General features: G+C 53.0%; 2 protein-coding genes across 4 annotated transcripts in view; one reads left to right on the top strand and one right to left on the bottom strand.

Annotated features, from left to right (window-relative positions):
- Positions 1-4823, top strand: part of LOC135187797 (probable acyl-CoA dehydrogenase 6) — a 60770-nt gene extending 55947 nt beyond the window's left edge. For 2 of the 3 annotated variants that reach the window (XM_064166807.1, XM_064166805.1), the window contains 4 exons: positions 500-661; positions 1708-1858; positions 4037-4185; positions 4264-4823. In XM_064166807.1, the coding sequence (XP_064022877.1) occupies positions 500-661; positions 1708-1858; positions 4037-4127 (404 nt within the window). In that variant the 3' untranslated portion in view covers positions 4128-4185; positions 4264-4823. Of the gene's footprint in view, positions 1-499; positions 662-1707; positions 1859-2984; positions 3473-4036; positions 4186-4263 lie in introns of those variants that run through there. The other variant, XM_064166806.1, reaches the window with a different exon arrangement.
- Positions 4824-7845: 3022 nt separating this feature from the next.
- On the bottom strand, positions 7846-15217 carry BET1 (Bet1 golgi vesicular membrane trafficking protein). Its single transcript, XM_064166808.1, has 4 exons — positions 15080-15217; positions 10168-10274; positions 8902-8958; positions 7846-8010 (listed from the first exon to the last, which is right to left on the bottom strand). Exons 1-4 carry the CDS (start codon positions 15096-15098, stop codon positions 7855-7857), a joined length of 339 nt encoding a protein of 112 aa, XP_064022878.1. The 5' UTR covers positions 15099-15217; the 3' UTR covers positions 7846-7854.
- Positions 15218-23948: the final 8731 nt, after the last annotated feature.

Raw genomic sequence — 23948 nt, 5'->3', positions numbered from 1 at the left:
GCTCAAGGCCTCATCCGACCTGGTACTGAGCACCTCCAGGGAGGTGGTGGAGCACAGAATCACCCAGTGTGATCAAAGATCGCATTGGGTGATTCTGTGCTCCACCACCTCCCTGGAGGTGTTCAAGGCCAGGCTGGATGAGTCCATGAGCAACCTGTTCTAGTGGGAGGTGTCCCTGCCTGAGGTAGAGGGGTTGGAACTGGCTGAGCTTTGAGGTCCCTTCCAACCTAACCCATTCTATGAGTGGGGAAAAGGTGCCCAGGTTATGGGATGTGAGGGCGCAGCACATGCAGGCGGTGCTGCTGGAGGAGCCTGGCAGGCAGGGGGCGGTCGCTGGGATGCAGTGCGCAGGGCAGGGATGCAGCCCAGGGGATGCAGTTCAAAGGGAGGCGATGCCGTTTGCACCGGGTGGAAAATCCCGAGCGAGTCTTTCAGCCAGGAGGGGGTTGACAGAGCAGCTGAAACCATAAGGATGTCTCCTGTGCTTTGCGTCCTGCAGTGCTGCCCGCCCTGGAGAAGGTGGTGGAGGAGACGAAGGCGTACACAGGGCAGCGGCAAGCGTTCGGCAGGCCCCTGCTGCACAACCAGGCCCTGCACTTCCGCCTGGCCGAGCTGGCCACGGAGCTGGAGCTGCTGCGCTCGCTGCTCTACCGCGCCACCGGTGAGTGCCCACCGCCGCCCGGGCCAGGGTGGAAAAGACCGCCAAGACTGAGCCCAGCTTATCACCTTCTGATTAACTGCCCATGGCACCCAGTGCCTCATCCAGCCTGGCCTTAAACACCTCCAGCCACAGCCACTCCACCACCTCCTTGGGCAGCCTGTTCCAGCACCTGGACACTCTTGCAGTAATCTGTCCTCATCTCCAACCTAAACCTCCCCTGGTGCAACCTGAGGCCACTTCTTCTGGTCCTATTACTTGATAGTGAAGCAAAGAGACCAACCCCATCTGGCTGCAACCTTCTTTCAGGCAGTTGCAGAGAGCCAGAAGGTTTCCCCTCAGCCTTCTTTTCTCCAGGCTAAACCCCCCCAGCTCCCTCAGCTGCTCCTCCCCAGCCCTGTTCTCCAGACCTTTCCTCAGCTTGCTCTTCTCTGGACCTGCTTCAGCCCCTTGGTGTGCTGCTTGTATTAAGAGGCCCAAAACTGAACTCAGCAGTCAAGGTGTGGTCTCACCAGTGCCAAGTCCAGGGGCAAAATCACCTCCCTGGTCCTGCTGGCCACACCATACCTGATCCTGACCAGGATGCTGTTGGCCTTGGCTACCTGGGCACATCTTGGCCCATCCTGAGCCAGCTGTCAATCATCCTCCTCAGGTCTTTCTCTGCTGGGAGTTTCCAGCCACTCTGCCCCAAGCCTGGAGCCTTCAGGAGGTGGTTCTGAGCCAGGTTCAGAACCTGGTGCTTGGCCTTGTTGAATCTCATGCTGCTGGCCTCAGCCCACTGATCCAGTCTGTCCAGGTTCCTCTGCAGAGCCTTCCTACCCTGCAGCAGATCAACACTCCCACCTAATTGGGTGTCATCTGCAGACCTGCTGAAGGGAAGACCTGATCCCCTTGTCCAGATCACCAATAAAGATGAGGATTGGGCCAAAAGCTGATGCAAAGACCTCAGTCAGGCTAGAAGAACAGGAGGAGATGGCTGGCAGCGAGGCAGGCTGTGGTCAGTGACTCTGTGTGGATCACTCTGCTTGTTGATGTCTTTCCCTTCACAGATCTCTACCTGGAAGGCAACGATGTGACCAAATTTGCCTCCATGGCTAAGCTGAAGGCAGGCCGCCTGGCGCGGGAGGTGGCCGACAGCTGCCTGCAGTTCTGGGGAGGGATGGGCTTCACCAGCGAGGTGCTGGTGAGCAGGCTTTACAGGTAAGCAGCCAGTGCAGGGCACAGGAGGGGGCTCTGCTGAAGCTGGCCTCTGAAATATCCTGCTAAGAGATAAGGGTGTGAGGAATGCTGCTGGCACTGCTGCACCTCGTGGGCACAAGGACACCGCAGTCCTGCGGCCTGTGGGGCACATGCAGGTGTCAGGGCACAGGCTGAGTGCTCCCTTGGCACAGCCTGGCTTTGCATGCCTGCTGTGGGGCCTGAGCTACACACAGGTTAGCCTCAAAGGCAGGTGACAGCAACATTTGCCTTGCTGGCCCTCTGGTACCTGCCAGCCAACAGCACAAGAAAGAGAGGAGGAGGAGGAGGCTACCAGCAGGTGAAGAACTTCCTCCCAACATCTAGCCTAGACCTGCCCTGGCACAGCCTGAGGCTGTGTCCCCTCCTTCTGTTGCTTGGTGCCTGGCAGCAGAGCCCAACCCCACCTGGCTACAGCCTCCCTTAAGGGAGCTACAGACAGCAACGAGGTCTGCCCTGAGCCTCCTCTGCTGCAGGCTGCACCCCCCCAGCTCCCTCAGCCTCTCCTCACAGGGCTGTGCTCCAGGCCCCTCCCCAGCCTTGCTGCCCTTCTCCAAACACCTTCCAGCACCTCAACAGCTCTCTGCAATGGAGGAGCCCAGAACTGGACACAGCACTCAAGGTGTGGCCTGAGCAGTGCTGAGCACAGGGGCAGAAGAACCTCCCTTGTCCTGCTGCCCACACTGCTCCTGAGCCAGCCCAGGATGCCATTGGCTCTGCTGCCCACCTGGGCACTGCTGCCTCAGCTTCAGTGGGCAGCTTCCTTTTTGGTCTTTGTGTGCTCAGTCTTGATTACAAGATGAGAACTGAACCAAGGCAGAAGCTTTCTTCCAAACCAATGAACCTCAGCTTTAGCTTGTTCCCCAAAGGGGGAACAGGTTGCTCACAGAAGCTGCAGAGGCTCCAAGGCTGGCACTGTTCAAAGGCAGGCTGGATGGGGCCTTGAGCAAGCTGGGCTGGGAGGAGCTGTCCCTGCCCATGGCAGCGGGGTGGAACTGGACAATCCTGAAGCTCCCTTGCAGCTCAAACATACTACAAAGCAGGTGCCAGTAGTGGGCTGGTTTTCTGTACATAAAAATCTCATTTTCAGTGGCAGGGATTCCAAGAAGGGAAAAAAGTTGGAAGAAGTTTTGAACCTGATCTCAGAGTTTAATGAAAACCCCAAGCCAATCTAAAAAGCAGCCAGAGTGGACTTGCCAGGCTTTACCCTAGCAGGATTCTGCAGGAGAGAGCCAGAGCTGAGATGTGTGTGTTTGTTTTTTCTCTCCCCTGTCTGAATTGCCTCAGAGACAACACAGCTTAGGAAAAAATCAATTACTGAACAAATCCACAAGGCTGGGAGAGGGAGGGAAACTTTTTGTAGTGACTTTATAGCAGCTCTGCAGGCTTCATGAGTTGTAAATGTCTGCAGGTAAGGATGGCTTTAAGTGGATTGGTTTCAGCCTAAGTCCTGCATCTCCTCCTGAATTACTCTTTGTGTGCTTCAGCTGAAATCGTTTATTAGAATCCTGCAATGGTTTGGGTTGGGAACTTAAAGCTCACCCAGTTCAAACCCCTCTGCCATGGACAGGGACACCTCCCACCAGCCCAGCTTGCTCAAGGCCCTCATCCAGCCTGGCCTGGAACGTCTCCACAGATGTTGTAGGGGCTGTAGCCAGCTGGGGTTGGGCTCTGCTGCCAGGCAAGCAGCAACAGAAGAAGGGGACACAGCCTCAAGCTGTGCCAGGGCAGATCTAGGCTGGATGTTAGGAGGAAGTTGTTGTCAGAGAGAGTGATTGGCATTGGAATGGGCTGCCCAGGGAGGTGGTGGAGTGGCCGTGGCTGGAGGTGTTGAAGCCAAGCCTGGCTGGGGCACTTAGTGCCAGGCTCTGGTTGATTGGCCAGGGCTGGGTCTCTTCCACCCTGCTTGATTCTACATAGCCTCCAGTTACTCTGGGCAGCCTCGGAGCAGATTGAGATTGGATGTGAAGAGCAAAGTGTGCACCAGGAGGTTACTGAACACTGCCACAGGTTGCCCAGGGAGGTGGTTGAGGCCACATCCCTGGAAATACTGAAGGTGAGGCTGAAGAGGGCTCTGAGCAAGCTGCTCTGGTGGAGGATGTCCCTAATGATCCAGCCCATGTTTAACTCTGACTTCTACAGAGATGTGAGACTGCTGTCAATAGGAGGTGGTGCAGATGAAGTCATGCTGTCCATCATCTGCAAATACATGGGCATGCTGCCCAGCAAGTGATGCTTCTCCACTCTGCCTCAGGGATGAAGCAAGAGCATGGCTGAGCTGCACAGGCAAGGTAAGAGCCACTACCTCTTTTCAAGGGTGACACCATTTTTGCTATCAAAACCATAACCACTCTGTGTCTTCTCCACAGTGACAGGCAGCAGTCTGAACACTCCTGGCCTCCTGCAAGGTTCTGGGGTTTTTCTCTGTCCCATTTTTCAGCAGTTACTGCTTTGGAAAGTCCAATGAGCCCAACCAAGCACCCAGGAAAAAAACATGAGGGTAGAGCTACAAGAAAATCAAGGCAGGTCTACATTCTGGAGCATCTGACCTGTCCTTCAACCAGAACTTGGCTGTGGATGCTGCAGTGGTAGCTTCATCCCTCTTCAATGGAGCTCTGCTTTCAAGATCAGCAATTAAGGCACAAAGTATTCCCTGCTGTATTCAGCTCCTGGGGAAGGGTTTTGCAATTCAGAGCAAAATCACTCTTCCATCTTTCACTTCTTGCCAGGAATCATTAAGATCAGCTCTGGCATCTTTGCCAAGTCCACATGGAGCTGCACTACAGCTGTGGATGTTCGGTGGTGGGAGTGGGGGTGAATTTTGGTGGTAGGACTCTGTAAGCACCAGTTTAAGAAGCTCTTGGAGGCTGAACTTCTGTAGCACCTTACCATGTGCTGTGTGTAATTATTAAAGAGGAATAGGAAACAGCATGGAAGTTGTGTGTAATTATTTAAACTCTTCCTGAACCGTCTCTTCAAGCCTGGAGAGCTAAAAACCAACAGCATCAGTGGAATTCTTGTCACTGAAGTGGAGCTGGAGCAGTGCCCAAGCACTCTCCACTGCAAGGTTAGCAGTTGGAGAGCCATTTGCCTTTCACCTGTTAAGTGATCTGCATCAGAGACATGCACAATAAAAGTAGTGTGGAAAAGTGATGGCCAGAGGAGCTGCAAAGCAGGAACAGGCCTAACTGCGCTGCTCTGGTGTAGCTGCTGGCAACTGCAACTGCAGTTACTGCTGCTAGGAGTTCCCTGCTGCAGCCACTTAAAACTCCCACCACAGCCTCCTCTGATCTTGCTGTCCATTTTGAGTCCTGTCAGACTTAACACTTCTCTGCCCAAAAATCACCAGCCAAATGAACTGCAGCCTTAGAATTATCCTCAGCAGCTGCCCTTTGCCTGACTGAGATGCTCTCAAGGCAGTTCTACCTTGCACAGGCACTGTACCCATTCTGAACCAACTTACAGCATCACAGAATGGTCTGGGTTGGAAGGGGCCTCCAAAGCTCATCCACTGCAACCCCTGCACTCAGCAGGGACATCCTCCACTACAGCAGCTTGCTCACAGCCTGCTCCAGCCTCACCTTCAGTATCTCCAGCCATAGAGCCTCAACCACCTCCCTGGGCAGCCTGTGGCACCAACAGAGCTTACTACTGCTCACCACACAACCCTGGCCAGCAGTGGGAGGGAAGTGATTCTCTTCATCTCATCTATTCCTGTGAGACCTTACCTGGAGTCCTGCATCCAGGTCTGGTGCTCCCAACACCAGAAGGGCATGGAGCTGTTAGAGCAGGTACAGAGGAGGCCAAGATGATCCAAGGGCTGGAGCACCTCTGCTATATAGAAGGAGAGGGAGTGGAACATCTCCCTGTGAGGACAGGCTGAAGGACCTGGGGCTCTTGAGCTTGGAGCAGAGGAGCCTGAGGGCTGCCCTCAGTCCTGCTGATAAAGATGTGCAGGACAGAGCCAGGCTCTGCTCAGAGATGGCCAATGACAGGACAAGGGGCAACAGGAACAAAGGAAAATGAAACCCGTCACTGTGAGAGCACCAGAGCCCTGGAGCAGGCTGCCCAGAGAGGTTGTGGAGTCTCCTTCTCTGGGGCTGTTCAAAACCCACCTACCTGGATGTGTTCCTGTGTGGCCTGCTCTGGTAGAGCAGCTGGACTGGATGATCTCTGGAGGTCTCTTCCAACCTCCACCACTGTGATTCTGTGCCAGTTGGTGCTGCTCACCCTGGAGAAGAGAAGGCTCCAGGGACACCACCTGGCAGCTTTCCAGTATTGGAGGGGACCCTCCAGAAGAGCTGTAGAAGGGCTTCTGCCAGCAGCATGGAGCAACACTGGGTGATGGCTTCAGACTGGAAGAAGCTGAAGTTAGGCATTAGGAAGCAATTCCAAGCATGGCCCCTGAAATGCAGCACCATTTCCAACAGCTGTGCTGGTCTTCTGCAGGAGCAAAGAACATCCATGACCACCAGCAGCTGCAACGCTACAGGACAGTTTATTTGTCAGTTAGCATCAGTTATTAATGGCAACATCTTGTACAGTATTGCTAGAGAAGGCTTTCAAACCCTGCAGAGACAGTTTCACTAGCTAGGAAAGGTTAGGTCCTGCATGTTAAACTGCACAGTGGAAGAGCTTCAACTGTTAGAAACTGGTGAGCCAAAGCTGACTTCAAAAGTGAGAACACTTTAACGTGACAGCACCTCCCAAGGGTGCAGCAGCTTCTACTTCAGTATGAAAAATCCAACTCCCTTACCTCAGATCTCAGGCTCCAGGCAGTGCAGATTTAGGATCACAGACTGAAGAGTAAGCACAGGAATGGGAAGAGTTCTGGTGATTCAATGGAATCATTTCAGAGACTTTAACTATAAAGCAAATGTTTGCACTGTGGCCATGCAGGCTGAGAGTTGGCCTCTTCAGCCTGGAGAAGTGAAGGGTGCATGGAGACCTGCAAGCAGCCTTCTAGGATTTGAAGAGGGCCCTCCAGGAGAGCTGGACAAAGGCATGCAGTGACAGGCCAAGGGAGAACGGCTTCAAACTGAATGAAGCCAGGCTGAGATTAGCCATGAGGAAGCAATTCTGCCCCATGAGGAAGCAATTCTGCCCCATGAGGAAGCAATTCTGCCCCATGAGGAAGCAATTCTGCCCCATGAGGGTGCTAAGGCACTGGAACAGGCTGCCCAGAGCAGCTGTGGAGGCTCCAAGCCTGGCAGTGTTCAAGGCTAGATTGGCTGGGGCCTGGAGCAAGCTGGGCTGGTAGGAGGTGACCCTGCTTATGGCAGGAGGGTTGGAACAAGATGATCTTGAAGGTCCCTTCCAAACAAAATCATTCTATGATTGTATGATTTGATTAAAAGAGCCAATGTGTGAAGATGACTTAGCACATTTAAATGAATCAGAGTCCAGTTTTAACTTCTCCCCAGAACAGAGGTTAAGCCTCTTAAACCCATACACTAACAGAACTGGCCACAAAAATAACTTCCTGGGGTACCACTCTTTGTTAGCCTCCTGGGGTACCACTCTTTGTTAGCTTCAGGCCAGCCTTTTAAACATCCAGAGAAAACCCAATTTAGAGAGATCCAAATACTCTTTGTGCTTCTACAGCCTGCAATTTACCTTATGCCTGCATCTGGAGCTCTAATTTAGAGCATGGCCCAGAATGGGAAGCAGTATTCAAGAGGAAAGCTTTGTAAATCTGCAATTCCTTCAAATAATTGCTGCTGCTGCCTGTGTTTATAAAATCAATTTCCCTTTAAAGAGAGAAAAAAAGAATTGATGCCAGGAACACTTCCTGCAGATTTACAAACAATTCTCCCCCCAAAACAGGGACTGGTGGAAAAAAAACCCTCTGATCCATTAAGAAAATTCTCTAAACCATTGCATTAATGCAACCTGCAACAGTTCTCCTGTGGTTTAGCTCCTTTTGGTCAATGCCTTCATCGAACCATCGGTACCTTGCATCACCTCAGTTTAATAATCCAGTATATGACAAAGAAGACAAAGAATGAGAAGAGCATCATGTAGCACAGCAGCTTTGTCTGGCTTCCTCTGGAGAGTGTTCTCAGTCTGCTCATGGTTGCACCTAGAAGTCCACCCGTGGACTCAAAATCATTCTCCTACATGAAATAAGAAGCAAGGAAGCAAGCAAAACAACAAGCAGGTGCTGAAAATTAACTAGGACAAACTTTCACCCCAATGTATACAAAGATCTTTTCCCATGCCCCCAAAACAAGCCAAACAAAATAAAAGGCATTTCTGACTTCCTAAGGTTTTGCTTCCTCCTTCTATTCTTAAATGTGGAACTACCAAACTGTTGTGTCTGAAGTCTAAAGCCTTTGGAAGTCCTGCACCTTCACAGCTGCATTCAGCTCTGCAGCCCTCAGCACAGGAAGGACATGGACCTGATGGAGCAGGGCCAGAGGAGGCCACAAAAATGATCATGGGGTTGGAGCAGCTCTGCTAGGACAGGCTGAGGGAGCTGGGGGTGTGCAGCCTGCAGAGAAGGCTCCAGGGAGACCTAACAGCAGCCTGCCAGGACCTGAAAGGGCTCCAAGCAGGCTGCAGAGGGACTGTTTGCAAAGGCCTTCAGGGACAGGACCAGGGCAATGGTTTGGAATGAGAGCAGAGCAGATTGAGACTGGATGTGAGGAACAAGTTGTGCAGCAGGAGGCTGCTGGAGCACTGCCACAGGCTGCCCAGGGAGGTGGTTGAGGCCCCATGGCTGGAGATACTGAAAGTGAAGCTGGAGCAGGCTGTGAGCAAGCTGCTGCAGTGGAGGATGTCCCTGCTGAGTGCAGGGGTTGGAGTGGATGAGCTTTGGAGGTCCCTTCCCACCCAGACCATCCTATGATTCTCCTTTTTTTAATCCAGAAACATTGCTGCTGAATTGGTCCCAATTTTATGAGCAGCAATCAGGTGTCAGGAAGTGAACATAAATGTTTATGCCAAAGCTTTACATCACTGACTTCTTATCCTGCCCCATGCTTAAGCCAGTGACTAATACTTACCATTTCTGATAACATTTTATTTTGGTTTTTGACTTCTGTTCCAATTTCAATGGAAAGCTATTAGAAACAAAGGAAACAAGCAGTAAATATTAGTAGGCAATTACAGGTAGAGAAATCAATCTAAGATACCTGACCTGGTTTCCACAGTACCTGCTGTTGTCAAAGAACAAAGTGGTTTGAGTTGGAAGGGACTTTAAACATCACCCAGTTCCAACACCCTGCCATGGTCAGGGACACCTCCTTCTAGCCCAACTTGCTCAAGGCCCCATCCAGCCTGGCCTTGAACACTGACAGGCTTGGGGCCTCCATAACTTTTCTGGGCAACCTCCTCCAGTGCCTCACCACCTTCCTAGTAAAGAGCTTCCTCCTGATGTGAAACTCTGCCCTAGTTTCAAACCACTGCCCCTTGTCCTATCACCACAGGCCCTGATAAAAAGTCCCTCTCCAGCTCTCCTGCAATAGCACCAACCCCAAGTGCTCCATCTTCCTCAGCTGGTTTACTGACCTAAACTCCTCTACTTTCTAGCTCCTGCAGGGACAGGAGCTCATTGTGCTAGTTTGAGGCTAGCTGGAATATCTTGGTGAGAAGAATGAGATGCTAGGCTGTGAAGAGGCTGATGTCTACTTCACTCCCAGGCTTGCTGAGATGTATGAACATAAACATAGATAAGACAGCTGGTGTGGGTCTCTGGGTGCCTTTACTTTTCCTCCTGCCTGTCCTGAGGACTCTGGCTTCTGGGAGGGCTGTTGTGTTTCTGCATTGCTTTTTAACTTGTCTATTTCTGTACAGAGCTGCAGATACTGTACATATCTGCTTGTATATTGTGCTAAGCTGTGAGTAGAGAGCTTCACCCCTTCATTTCCAGCCTGCTGAGTCTAGTCTGGGCGATTTCATAGGAGTAGGGGTGGGTAACACCCAAATTGTCACACTGATTCTGGAGGATAGCAAGCCACAAGGTGGGTTGGACAAGATGACCTTTGAGGGTCCCTTCCAATCCAGTGCAATCTGTGAAAGCACCACAGTTGTGCTCCAGATTAACCAAAGCTGACATCTCTGGCTAAAAAAACATAATTCAAGACAGATCCAGTTGCACAAAGGACTGACCGTGCACCATGGCTGGACATGATGACCTTTCGAGGTCCCTTCCAGCCCCTGTCATTCTGTGGTCCTGTGACAGTTCTTCCTTGTGTTCAGTTTATGTTTTAAACTTAAGTTTACCTCTTCCCTGTCCATGTAACTTAGAGTGCCACTGAAGCCACACTTACTGATTTGATGGCACTGACTTTGGTCCGCAGGCTCTCTGTTAACCTGTCGTTTTCTTCCTCATACACACTGTAGCCACTGTTGCTGTAGCCATAGTTGCCTCCATCACCTAGAAAAGCAAGGCTCAGCAGTTAGGCAGCAAACACCAGGCAGCAAGTGCCCCTCCTGTGTGGAAAAGCATGTTTGCCACTTAAAAATGCACCTTCTTGACGTCCCCCTTGGCCAACAGGAAGAGGCAGCTCATGTTACAGTATCACAGTACCACAGTATCCCAGTATCATCAGGGTTGGAAGAGACCTCACAGATCATCAAGTCCAACCCTTTACCACAGAGCTCAAGGCCAGACCATGGCACCAAGTGCCACATCCAACCTTGCCTTGAACAGCTCCAGGGACTCCACCACCTCCCCGGGCAGCCCATTCCAGTGCCCAATGACTCTCTCAGGGAAGAACTTTCTCCTCACCTCCAGCCTAAATCTCCCCTGGCACAGCCTGAGGCTGTGTCCTCTTGTTCTGGTGCTGGCCACCTGAGAGAAGAGAGCAACCTCCTCCTGGCCACAACCACCCCTCAGGTAGTTGTAGACAGCAATGAGGTCTCCCCTGAGCCTTCTCTTCTCCAGGCTAACCAATCCCAGCTCCCTAAGCCTCTCCTCGTAGGGCTGTGCTCAAGGCCTCTCCCCAGCCTCGTCGCCCTTCTCTGGACACGCTCAAGCATCTCAGTGTCCCTCCTAAACTGGGGGGCCCAGAACTGAACACAGTACTCAAGGTGTGGTCTAACCAGTGCAGAGTACAGGGGCAGAATGACCTCCCTGCTCCTGCTGGCCACACCATTGCTGATACAGGCCAGGATGCCACTGGCTCTCTTGGCCACCTGGGCACACTGCTGGCTCATGTTCAGGTGGGTATCAATCAGCACCCCCAGATCCCTCTCTGTCTGGCTGCTCTCAGCCACTCCGACCCCAGCCTGTATCTCTGCATGGGGTTGTTGTGGCCAAAGTGCAGCACCCTGCACTTGGAGCTATTGAATACCATCCCCTTGGCCTCTGCCCATCTGTCCAGGTGGTCAAGGTCCTGCTGCAGAGCCCTTCTGCCCTCCAACCCAGCCACATCTGCCCCCATCTTAGTGTCATCTGCACACTTGCTGATGACTGACTCCATGCCCTCATCCAGGTCATCTATGAAGATGTTAAAGAGGATGGGGCCCAGCACTGATCCCTGAGGGCCGAGCTGAGCTGTCCGAGCTGCTTCTGATGTCACCTCTCAGTGTGGCAGCACAAAGGAAAGCTGGGGAATGGCTGCAACTCAATAAAACCAGCATGTAACTCCACAGAGCAAGATGTTTTCTGCTTCATTCTAGGGAAAGCAACCTCAGCGTTACATGGAGAGGTGAGGGGAACACTGAGACCATGACAGACACAGAGGAGCAAACCCAGCTCTAAATAGGATGGTTGGGATCTCTCTGAACACAGACAACCACCTGTGATCACACACACTCACATTCAAAGCAGAGAGCAGACTCAGGTCCCACTTCAGCAGAGAAGCCAGGTGTGAGCAGAGCACTGCCATTTCTGTCACCATGTGCACTCCAGTGCCCCTCCTGCCTTCGCTTTTCAGGTGATGCAGCCTCAGAAGGGAATGAGCACTCCTCAGCTCCACACGCTCCCTTCCTCTAGCCTCTGATACAGATGTCCTACAGACAACAGCTGGACAGTAGCCTGGGCACAGAGAATTAAAGCTGTGTCCTGACAATGTAGCAATCAGTCTTAGGCCTCAAATCAAAGATCTGCACAGCCCAAACTTTCTCAGCCTGTCCTCCCAGCAGTGGGCTTCCAGCCCTCATGTCGCTTTGTGCTCTCCCCTGTACCTACTCTAACAGCTCCATGTCTTTCTTGCACCAAGGCCTCCAGAGCTGGCCCCAGCACTGCAGATGGAGTCTCTGCAGAGTGCAGCAGAGGGGCAGAATCCCCTTCCTCTACCTGCTGCCCACGCTGCTGGGGATCAGCCCAGGATAGGGTTAGTTCTGGGCAGTGAGAGCACTTTGCTGGCTCATGTCCTGCTTTTCAATCCAAGTCCTTCTCTGCATGGCTGCTCTCAACCTCCTCAGCCCCCAGACTGGTAACGATGATTGCCCTGACCCAGGTGCAGGACCTCACAGTTTGCCTTGCTGAACCTGATTAGCTCCACATGGGCCCACTTCTCAAGTCTGTCCTGTCTCTCTCAGGTGTGTCAACCACAGCACTCAGCCCGGTGTCAGCTGCAAACCTGCTGAACGTGCACTCACTCCCACTGCCTACATAACAAAGATACCAAACATGGCTGGCACAGACCCCTGAGGCACACCACTTGTCACCAGTCTCCACCTGGACATTGAGCTGATGACCACTGCCCTCTGGATCTGACCACTCAACCAGTTCCTCATCCTCTGAACAGGCCACTATGTAGAAGCCTGGGTACTACTGCTTACAGCAGGGACAGAAACTTGAGTGGGCAGTTCCAACACTGGTCACTGCCAGGACATGGGATATGGACATGACCACAAGAAAATGCCATGCTAACAGAGGAACCAGGCAGCTGGTGGTGCCCACAGCAGATCTACTGGTGCCCAGCTGCTGTTTCTAGCCTGCTAAATGGGAAGGAGTTTTGGACAGATGAAAAGGCTGGGAAAGCTGCTGACAGTCATAGTAAGATCCAGAAGATCATCTGAGCAGCCTGATCTAGCTGGAGAAGTCCCTGCTCCCTGCAGGGGGCTGCACAAACAGCCTTCAAGGGTCCCTTCCAGCCCCCATGCAGTCTGGCATTTTTATACAGCAGTTGCTTCAGGATGTTCTTTAAGGCATTGTTTGCCAGAGCTGCTCTTCCTTCTGCACTCCTTCCAGAACCAACCACCCCTGCACTTCAGTCACCATACCAAGCTGGATGGTCTCACCCCTCTAACTCTATATCCAAGGGCACACTGTTAGTCTGACAAAGGACTGAAGATCTCAGCACTACACTGATCACAGGATGCCAGGGGTTGGAAGAGACCCAAAGAGATCATCCAGTCCAACCCCCCTGCCAGAGCAGGACCACACAATCTAGCTCAGGGCAGACAGGAACACATCCAGACAGGCCTGGAAAGGCTCCAGAGAAGGAGACTCCACCACCTCTCTGGGCAGCCTGTGCCAGGGCTCTGGGACCCTTACAGGAAAGAAGTTCCCCCTTGTGTTGAGCTGGAGCCTCCTGTGCTGCAGCTTCCATCCACTGCTCCTTGTGCTATCCCAGGGAGCAGTGAGCAGAGCCTGTCCCCCCACTCCTGACCCCCAGCCCTCAGATATTTATAGACATTGATTAAATCCCCTCTCAGTCTTCTCCTCTTCAGACTAAGCAGCCCCAGGGCCCTCAGCCTCTCCTCACCAGGCAGTGCTCCAGTCCCCTGCTCATCCTCGTAGCCCTCCCTTGGACCTCCTCTAGCAGGTCCCTGTCCCTCTGAAACTGATGACCTAAGCACTACCAAATAACAAACATCCTAACCCCTCTCTTGATGCAGCAAGAAGAGCACCCAAGGCTTGGTGGCAATACTATTGCACAACCCAAGTGCAGAGCGGTGAGGCCACCGCAGGCTGCTCTGCCAGGCACAGCTGCTGCAGCCACATGGCATTTATTACCACCCAAGTGCTCACTTTCTAGGAAGAGCTCAGTCAGGAACATCTGAGGCACCAGCATTGCTTAAGCTTCGCAGTGACATCATGCCACCTGTGTCACTCTAGAACATGACACAGCAGTTCAAAGTCTCTTTGTAGTCACCAGTGACTGCTGGTTGAAAAATGAGGCCCCAGCCCCTCCAAACCCTCACCAGGAGCTCTGCAGAGTTCTCTGTGTCTGCTCCAGACTCTACTTGTGATAAATTGGCAACAGCTGAGGCTCTTTCAACCCAAAACAGCTAACAGAAAAGCACATACAAGCACTAACACAAAAAACAGCTCAGAACTTGGGAAGGACTTGACTGAAAGGCAGCACAGCTGGTGCGGGGCCTGGGGAACAGCTCTTAGGAGGCGCAGCTGAGGGAACTTGGCTTGTTTAGCCCGGAGGGGCTGGGGGGAGACCTCACTGCTCTCTGCAGCTTCCTTAAAGCAGCCTGGAGGCTTCTCCCTGCTGTCAAGAGAGAGAACGAGAGGAAATGGCCTGAAAGATGATCTGTGAGGTCTCTTCCAACCCTGATGATACTATGATGATATGAAATTGTGCGAGGGGAGGCTGCGGTTGGAGATTAGGAAGAAAGCCTTCAGTGCAGGAGTGGTCAGGGATTGGCACAGGCTGCCCAGGGAGGTGGTGGAGTCACCGCCCCCGAGGGCGCTCAAAACACCTGTGAAGGTGGCACTCGGGGACTTGGTTTAGTGGCCACGGTGGTGTTAGGCCTACGGTCGCACTGGGTGGCCTCAGGAGGACTCTTCCGACAGAAGCAGTCCTGTGAGCCCATGAGGAGTGCCAAAGCTGCCCACGCACACACGGGCCCGGCTATCGCTACGTGCAGCCGCCGAACACACCGACCGCAAGCCCCAGCGCCGCGCTGCGGATCCAGGGGAGCCGCAGGCAGCTGCACCGGCACAGGGCTGCCCCCAGAACCTCGGAGCTCCGCGGCAAGCCTGCCCCCCCCAGCGCAGCCTCCCCGCGGCGGGGACGGCACCCCCGAGGCCCTCCGCGGGGCCCAGCCCTGCCCAGCCAGCCCGCAGCGGCTCCCGCGGCCCGGGCACAGCGCGGCCACACCGCAGCACGGCCACACCGCAGCGCGGCCGCCCCAGCCCTCCCGCCAGCCCTCCCGCCCCTCTCCCTCCCGGTCTGACTCTCCGGCACCGGCACCGGCACGGCCTTCCGCCGGACGGCAGCCTCGGCACCCCCAGCGCAGCTGCGGGCCCCGCTCCAAACCCGCCGCGCTTACCCAGCCCTGCGCGCCTCATGGCCGCGCCCGGAGCCGCCGGCACAGGACGAGGAGGAGGAGGAGGAGGAGAGGAAGGGTTCCCCGGCGCGGCCCAGCTGCGGCCCTGCCGCGGGTCCCTGCGCCCGGGCAGCGCCACGGCAGCGCCGCGCGGCACCCTGGGAGCCGCGGGGGCCGCTGGGAGCTGTAGTCCTGCGCGGCCGCAGCGCCATGGCGCCCGCGGTGCTGCTGCCCGCACTGCGGCCTGCCAGGGAGGGAAAGGGAGCTGGGGGTGCTGGCTGGCAGGCGGCTGAACAGAGCCAGCAGTGCCCAGGGGGGCAGCAGAGCCAATGGCAGCCTGGGCTGGCTCAGGAGCAGTGTGGGCAGCAGGACAAGGGAGCTGCTTCTGCCCCTGTGCTCAGCACTGCTCAGGCCACCCCTGGAGTGCTGTGTCCAGTTCTGGGCTCCTCCATCGCAGAGAGATGTTGAGGTGCTGGAAGGTGTTTGGAGCAGGGCAGCAAGGCTGGGGAGGGGCCTGGAGCAGAGCCCTGTGAGGAGAGGCTGAGGGAGCTGGGGGTGTGCAGCCTGCAGCAGAGGAGGCTCAGGGCAGAGCTCATTGCTGCCTGCCATGGGGTCTCAATCACCTCCCTGGGCAACCCATGCCAAGGTCTCACCACCCTCACACTGAACAACTTCCTCCTCACCTCCACTCTGATTCTCCCCACCTCCAGCTTTGCTCCATCCCCCCCACTCCTGCCACTCCCTCACAGCCTCAAAAGTCCCTCCCCAGCTTTTTTGTAGCCCACTTCAGATGCTGGCAGGCCACAAGAAGGTCACCTGGGAGCCTCCTCTGCTCCAGCCTGCACAGCCCCAACTCTTTCAGTCTGTGCTCACAGCAGAGCTGCTGCAGCCTCTCAGCATCCTCCTGGCCCTGCTCTGGACACTCTCCAGCATCTCCACAGCCTCTTGTCCCAGGGGCTCCAGAGCTGGATGCAGGACTCCAGGTGGGGTCTCAGCAGAGGGCAGGGTGACAGCCCTCACAGAAACTAAGTCAGCAAAGAGCAAAGCTGAGGTTGCAGGAAGCAGCAGGAAGGTGTCTTTCAGGAACAGCTGTGCTGAGCTTCCCGTGGTTATATATAGCTTTATTTATCCCTTTGCCTTCATATGCTACCCAGGGAAATGGTTGCATTTGGAGGCATTGCTGTATGAAAAGCCTTTTCTAGGCACTATTTGCATAGCCTGTGTCAGCCTTCTTCCCCAGCCCCCTGTCACTCTGCTTCCACTTTGCAAGGAATACATGACCAGGTGAAAAAGGACACCTCCTCAGGAGGGCTGTAGCCATCATTCCTTGTTAAGGGGCTCAGATTTTCCTTTGTCCTCCAACTTTTCATAACACAAAATGCCAGTGAGGCACCTGGAAGCTGCTCAGTGCCAGATGTTCACAACTCACAGTGTTCACCATGCTGGAGAAGAGCCCCAGGATCAGCCAGTCCAACCTATCACCTAACTCTTCCATTTAACTAACTCATGGCACCAAGTGCCTCATCCAGCCTCCTTTTAACACCTCCCTGGGCAGCCCATTCCAATGCCAGTCACTCTTGCTGTGAACTTCTTCCTGCTTTCCAGCCTGAGTTCCTCACAGGGTGGTTTGAAGAGCCAGGCTGGGTCTGTGTACAGCTCATAACAGCACACTGAAATCTCTGCAGTTTCTTGCAGCAGAGTGTGGGAATGACACCAACAGCACAGCTCATGGTTTAGACCTGCTTTTGTCAGGTGGAATCTGTGATTTGCTTTGCTTTGGTTTTCATACACTGCAAGTGCCTGGTGGAAATGTTAGAATCATGAAATCAGGCAGGTTGGAAGAGACCTCCCAGCTCATCCAGCCCAACCTAGCACCCAGCCCTGCCCAACCAACCAGACCATGGCACTGAGTGCCCCAGCCAGGCTTGGCTTCAACACCTCCAGGCACAGCAACTCCACCACCTCCCTGGGCAGCCCATTCCAATGCCAATCACTCTCTCTGACAACAACTTCCTCCTAACATCCAGACTAGACCTGCCCTGGCACAGCTCGAGGCTGTGTCCCTTTGTTCTGGTGCTGGGTGCCTGGCAGCAGAGCCCAACCCCACCTGGCTACAGCCTCCCTGCAGGCAGCTGCAGACAGCAATGAGCTCTGCCCTGAGCCTCCTCTTCTGCAGGCTGCACACCCCCAGCCCACTCCATGTTGGGTTCCTAGGTTGCCTGATTTCTGCCTTGTGCCACAGGCTGAGGATAGAGGTAGACTATCCTGAATGTTTGCTGTGTTTAAGTTGCAGTTCTACAAAGGTGATCCAAGGGCTGGAGACTCTCTCCTATGGGAACAGGCTGAAAGAGTTGGGGCTGTTCAGCCTGGAGAAGAGAAGGCTCCAGGGAGACCTTAGAGCAACCTTCCAGTACCTGAAGGGGTCCAGCAGAGCTGTGGAGGAAGCTTTTACAAATCCATGGAGTGAGAGAACAAGGCCTAATGGCTTCAAACTGGAAGAAGTTGGAGTGAGATGAGACATTAGGAAGCAGTTCTTGCCTGTGAGGGTGGTGAGGCACTGGGGCAGGCTGCCCAGAGAAGCTGTGGAGGCTGCAAGCCTGGCAGTGTTGGCTGGGGCCTCGAGCAAGCTGGGCTAGCAGGAGGTGTCCTCGCCTGTGGCAGGGGGGCTGGAACTAGATGATCTTGAGAGTCACTTCCAAACCAAACCATTCTATAACTCTGTAATTCTAAGATACATTTGAGAAGTGTTGAGCTTTCTGTTAGCTCAGGGATAGCATAATAAGCATATAGTGATCATTACCTTGCTTCTGCTCTTTCTTTCCACAAGTCACTTCTTAGTAGCCTGAGCTGCTGCTTCTCTTCTTGGATGCTGCAGGGAACACGCCCAGAAGTCTCTGCTCTGTTCTTAGGAATTTCTCTTCAGCTCTGTTGAGTCACCTCCAAATAGAGAAGGAAGGCACTGAACACAACTGCTGGCTGCTCTCCCTCCTCAGTTTCATGACGCAGGACTAGAGTCAAACTGTGCTGAGGTCACAGGGAATTTTTCTCTTGACTTTGGATCAGCCTCTACCTCTTTATTAAACCCCCAACTCTGCCCATCCTTTGCTTTCTGAGTAGTGCATGCTGTAATCCATGAATAATTCCAGTCAGGACTTCTTTCCCTGGTATTAAGGTCCCATTTCTGATGTCAGCTTTGACTGGGTAATAACAGCAGCTGAGTGGGTGATAAGAATTCAGAGCCGCCGCAGCAAGCCGAGCATTAATAACTCTAATGCCTAAAGAGGAGGGCTAATATAGCTGAAATAAAAAGGGGAAGTCAAAGTCATTTCTCATTCCAGGTTAAACCAATCTGTGGGAGGAATGGAGCAGACAGTTCCAGGGCTTTGCAGGAGGCAATTAAACAGTAATTTGATGATGTGTTGTTGTGTTTACTTTCACCTTTCAGACTGGGGGAAGGCTTTCACCAGTTAAAACAGAGAAGTCAATCAAAACTGAGACTTCACTGAGGGAGCAGCTGTTCTGCAAACCTGCATCTAGGCAGAGCAGGGCAGAGGGGTTGAAACTAGATGATCCTGAAGGTCCCTTCCAACCCAAACTGCTCATGTGATTTCCCTACAGCACATTTCTCGAGACAAATGGCTCAGGCATCATCCTTGCTTCCTTGGCCAACAAGGCAGGACTCTGGATGTGAATCCAGATTCCTGGATGCTGTCTTAGAGTAGCTAAAGTATTGGAAGCTGTGTAAAGTAGAAGCTACATAAAATAGAGAGGTTATATAAAATAGAGAAGTTGTTCTGGAGCCCCCAACACAAGCAGGACATGGAACTGTTGGAGCCAGTCCAGAGGAGGCCACCAAGATGCTCAGAGGGCTGCAGCAGCTCTGCTCTGAGGACAGGCTGAGAGAGTTGGGGCTCTGCAGCCTGGAGAGAGAAGGCTTAGAGGAGACCTTGGAGTGGCCTTCCAGTATCTGAATGGGGCTACAGAAGGGCTGGAGAGAGACTATTGGCAAGGTCTGGTAATGCCAGGATGAGGAGGAATGGGTTTGAACTGGCAGAGGAGAGATTCAAATTGGATATTAGAAAAGGATTCTTTGCAGTGAGGGTGGTGAGAGAGTGGCACAGGTTGCCCAGGGAGGTTGTGGAGCACAGAATCACCCAATGCCATCTTTGATCACCTGTTCAAGTCCAGGTTGGATGAGGCCTTGAGCAACCTGTTCTACTAGGAGGTGTCCCTGCCTATGGCAGATGGTTGGAACTGGCTGATCCTGGAGGTCCCTTCCAACCTAAACCATTCTGTGGTTCTGTAAGAGAGAAGCTGGTGATGAGCCAACAACAAATGCTTGCAGCCCAGAAGACCAATGGCATCCTGGGCTGCATCAAAAGCAGTGTGGACAGAGATGGAGAGAGAGGATTCTGCCTCTCTGCCCTGCTCTGGGGAGACTTCATGTGAAGTAGAAGGTGCAGAAGGAGGGCACAGAGGTGCCCACCATTTATCCTTCCCTTTTGCCACCTGTTTGCTAAGAGGTTAATTAGGTGAGTTGTTGCTGCTTAACTCTGAGCTCCTTAGTGAACTGCAGTGCAGAAATCTGGTTCTCAGGAGTATCCCAAGTGGACTTTGACAGCAGCAAACTCTAGCCAAGACTTGGAAAACAGTCCAGCTGTTCATCTTGAATCTTTTAAGAGCTTTTTTTTCCCTCCTGAAGCTCTGGAGGATCAAACTTAGAATCTAATAAAATTGTTTACATGCAGAGCAAACAGGAAAACAACTGAAACTGTTACCAGGACATCATAACACACTGACAGTTAAGATGTTATTTCATGGAGGTACTGAGGAGGCTTCAAAATGGCATTGAAGAAGAGGATATGAAGAGATTGTTTCATTTCCAGAGCTGCTTGGTAGCAAGTTGCAAGGCATCATTATTGTTTCTACATCAGCAATCCTATTCTAACCTCAATTAGCAGGAGACCAGAAGCCATGGCAGGAATCTGTCACTGAAATGCAGTTGTCAGCTATGGAAATGACTTTATAAATGTGTCCTGAAAATGGAAATGCTTTATGCAAATTAACCTGAACCACAGTGTGCAAGCTGAGAGGCAGAAGTGATGGAATTAAGTCAGTGGTGTTGGGAAGCATTGCTGGTGTGTGGGAAAACAGCAGTTTGGAGGAGCTGCTGAGCTCCACCAGAGGGGGAAAGGAATCAGAGAATCAATCACAGAATCAAGCAGGTGGGAAGAGAGCTCCAAGCTCAGCCAGCCCAACCTAGCACCCAGTCCTGCCCAAGCAACCAGACTATGGCACTAAGTGCCCCAGCCAGGCTTGGCTTCAACACCTCCAGGCACAGAGACTCCACCACCTCCCTGGGCAGCCCATTCCAATGCCAATCACTCTCTCTGACAACAACTTCCTCCTAACATCCAGCCTAGACCTCCCCTGGCACAACTTCAGACTCTGTGCCCTTCTTCTGTCCCTGCTTGCCTGGCAGCAGAGCCCAACCCCACCTGGCTACAGCCTCCCTGCAGGCAGCTGCAGACAGCAATGAGCTCTGCCCTGAGCCTCCTCTGCTGCAGGCTGCACCCCCCCAGCTCCCTCAGCCTCTCCTCACAGAGCTCTGCTCCAGGCCCCTCACAGCTTTGGCGCCCTCCTGTGGACACCTTCCAGTACTGCAACATCTCTCTTGAATTGAGGAGCCCAGGACTGGACACAGCACTCAAGGGGTGGCCTGAGCAGTGCTGAGCACAGGGGCAGAAGCAGCTCCCTTGTCCTGCTGCCCACACTGCTCCTGAGCCAGGCAGGATTTGAAACAGACCCTGACCACCTGGAAAAAGCCTTAGTCCAAATGGAGACAGGTTTCAAATCAAGAGAGGGATGTTTCCAACTCCTTGCTGGTAGCTGAGCTTTAGAAGAGGCTTAGCAAGAAACAGAAGACTCCTAGAAAGCATTCCCTTTGAATTGTCTGAGAGCTGGCAGCCTGACAAAAAGAAACAGAAATCTCCTTCCTCCCCAGGTCCCAGTATTTGCTGTTATTTGGTGTTTTATCCATTATAGTCAATTCTGAGCTCCTGCTCTGAATTTGCTTTAGTCATTGCTTATTAGTCTCACATCCTACCATCTGAGACAGCATTACTCAAGGTCTTTAAGTAGGTTTAACTCAGTAAAACAATTAGTACTCCCTGGACAGTCTTTAATTTGCCCATGCTCTGGAATATTGTGTCCAGTTCTGGGCCACTCAGTTCAAGAAGGGAACTGCCTGAGATAGCCCAGTGCAGAGCCACAAAGATGCTGAAGGCAGTGGAAGGTCTCCCTGTGAGGACAAGCTGAGAGAGTTGGGGGAGCTTTAGCCTGGAGCAGAGGAGCCTGAGGGGTGACCTTTCAGTACCTGAAGGGGGCTACAAGAAAGCTGGGAAGTGATGATAGAATGAGAGGGAATGGAACAAAGCTTCAGGAGGGCAGATTTAGACTGGAGATTAGGAAGAAGATCTTTACAGTGAGGGTGGTGAGACACTGGCACAGGTTGAGGGTGGTGAGACACTGGCACAGGTTGCCCAGGGAGGTTGTGGAGCACAGAATCACCCAATGTGATCAAAGATCAAAGATCACATTGGGTGATTCTGTGCTCCACAACCTCCCTGGAGGTGTTCAAGGCCAGCTTGGATGATGCTGTGAGTTGTTCCTACCCATGAGACTTGGATCATTAAGGCCCCTTCCAACTCAACCCTCTCTGTGACTCTCTGGATCTATAAAGCAGCCTAGAGAGAAGATGGCAAAAGTGTTCATCTCCTTCCCTGGGCAAAGCAGTTCATACAAATCATTCTTCATGCTTTTTACAGTAGCTGGCTGCTGAAAACACCTGCTGAGCTGGACTGCCATGGGAGTAGCCTTCACACTCAGGCCAGGTGCACTGCAGTTCCAGAAAGAAAAGGGGCTTGGGGCAAACCTTTGAGGGGTAATGCTTTTGTTTTCTCTCTGAGGGACTGACTCTAAATGGGTGCTGAGATTACAGACACATCCTGCTGTAGATCTGAAGATGCTTCAGAAATGCTAGGGTGGGAATTGGAGCTGATGGTTATCTTCAAAGGGAAAAATGTTGTTTTTTCCTGTCATTCAAAAGCAAAGCCATTAAAGCCCATTCGAGCTGCTGGCAGTTTGAGGTCTGTGTCTGTCTTTTATGACTCTGGAAAACAGCCTGAGTTTTGTGGCCCACCTTAATCATCTCTGGGCTTATTTGCTTCCTAATCAAGGTGGGGGCTTTTAGCAAGTCATAGAATGGGTTGGGTTGGAAGGAAGTTCCAAAGCTCCTCCAGTCCAAGCCCCTGCACTCAGCAGGGACATCCTCCACTACAGCAGCTTGCTCACAGCCTGCTCCAGCCTCGCCTGCAATATCTCCAGGCAGTAGGCTTCAACCACCTCCCTGGGCAGCCTGTGGCAGTGCTCCAGCAGCCTCCTGCTGCACAACTTGTTCCTCACCTCCAGTCTCAATCTGCTCTGCTCTCATTCCAAACCATTGCCCTAGTCCTGTCCCTGCAGGCCTTTGCAAACAGTCCCTCTGCAGCCTGCTTGCAGCCCCTTCAGGTGCTGGCAGGCTGCTGTTAGGTCTGCCTGGAGCCTTCTCCTCTGCAGGTTGCACACCCCCAGCTCCCTCAGCCTGTCCTCCTAGCAGAGATGCTCCAACCCCCTGATCATTTCCGTGGCCTCCTCTGGATCCTCTCCACCAGGTCCATGTCCTTCCTGTGCTGAGGGCTGCAGAGCTGGATGCAGTACTGCAGGTGAGGTCTCAGCAGAGCAGAGGGGCAGGATCCCATGGCAGCCCCTGGCTGCAGGAGCCCATGGCAGGGGGGTTGGAACTAGATGATCCTTATGGTCCCCTCCAACCCTGACTGATTCTATGATTCTATGATCCCCTCTCTCTATCTGCTGGCCACACTGCTTTGGCTGCAGCCCAGGCTGCCATTGGCCTTTTCCACAGGGCTGCTCTCACTTTCATGATCCCTCAGCCTGTATTGATATCTAGGACTGCCCTGACCTAGGTGCAGGACCTTGCACTTTGTCTTGGTGAGCTAGCAGCAAGTTAATCAAGTGGATGTAAAGAGACCCATGGGTCCTTGCTTTGTTTCAGCTCCAACTCTGCAGGGGAGAGGTGGAGGTCCTGAAGAGACTCTGCCCAGAACTCGTTGTGTGTAATGCTGGAAGTCTTACGCTTGCTAAGTTGCCAAACTTGTGTCTGGCTGCCTCAGCAGCTCTGAACAGGGCTGTCTCCTAGGTAGCTGTGTTGTGATGATGTGGTGACTGTGCTATGATGCCGTTCCCCTTGCAAGAGGAACATGTGCAAAGCAAAGCAGTCAGCCTGCAGACCCCTCCCTAGCGTCTAGGCTTGGTACAGCTCACCCTAGCTGGTGGTTTTCAAGGTGGAAGGGAAAGCCACATGCAGACCTGTGTCAGTTGAGCCCATGGTAGACAAAAGTCACACAAAGTCTGCATCTGTATTTTCAGTGCTTAGGAAGTTGTGCTGTGGCCTGAGCTGCAGGGTTGGGTTGTGGCTTTGTGAGCCTTCAGCAGGGCCAAGCTGTGTGCTGGGGCAGCGTCAGTGGCAGTGCCTGCTGTGTGCTGTGTGCATGCAGCAAGCTGAGGCACAGAATGCTCAGGCTGCTTTTAAAAGTCACAGAATCCAATCCACAACTATCAAGTCCTATCTTCTACCAGATTGAACTGTCTGTGCTTAGGGAAGAAAGAGAAGCCTCAGAAGAGGCTTGGTTGGGTTTGGTTTTGTCCTGTGCTGCTTGCTGCAAGCTCTTACCTGGGTGTGCCTTCGTATCTTCAGACTTCCCTGAAGACACTCAGGGGGCACACTACATAGAGGGCAAGCAGTTCAACCAGC

Source organism: Pogoniulus pusillus, chromosome 28, assembly GCF_015220805.1.
Source record: "Pogoniulus pusillus isolate bPogPus1 chromosome 28, bPogPus1.pri, whole genome shotgun sequence".
Lineage (NCBI taxonomy): Eukaryota > Metazoa > Chordata > Aves > Piciformes > Lybiidae > Pogoniulus > Pogoniulus pusillus.
Note: the sequence above shows the minus strand (reverse complement) of the source record. Positions and strands in the feature narration are given on the sequence as shown.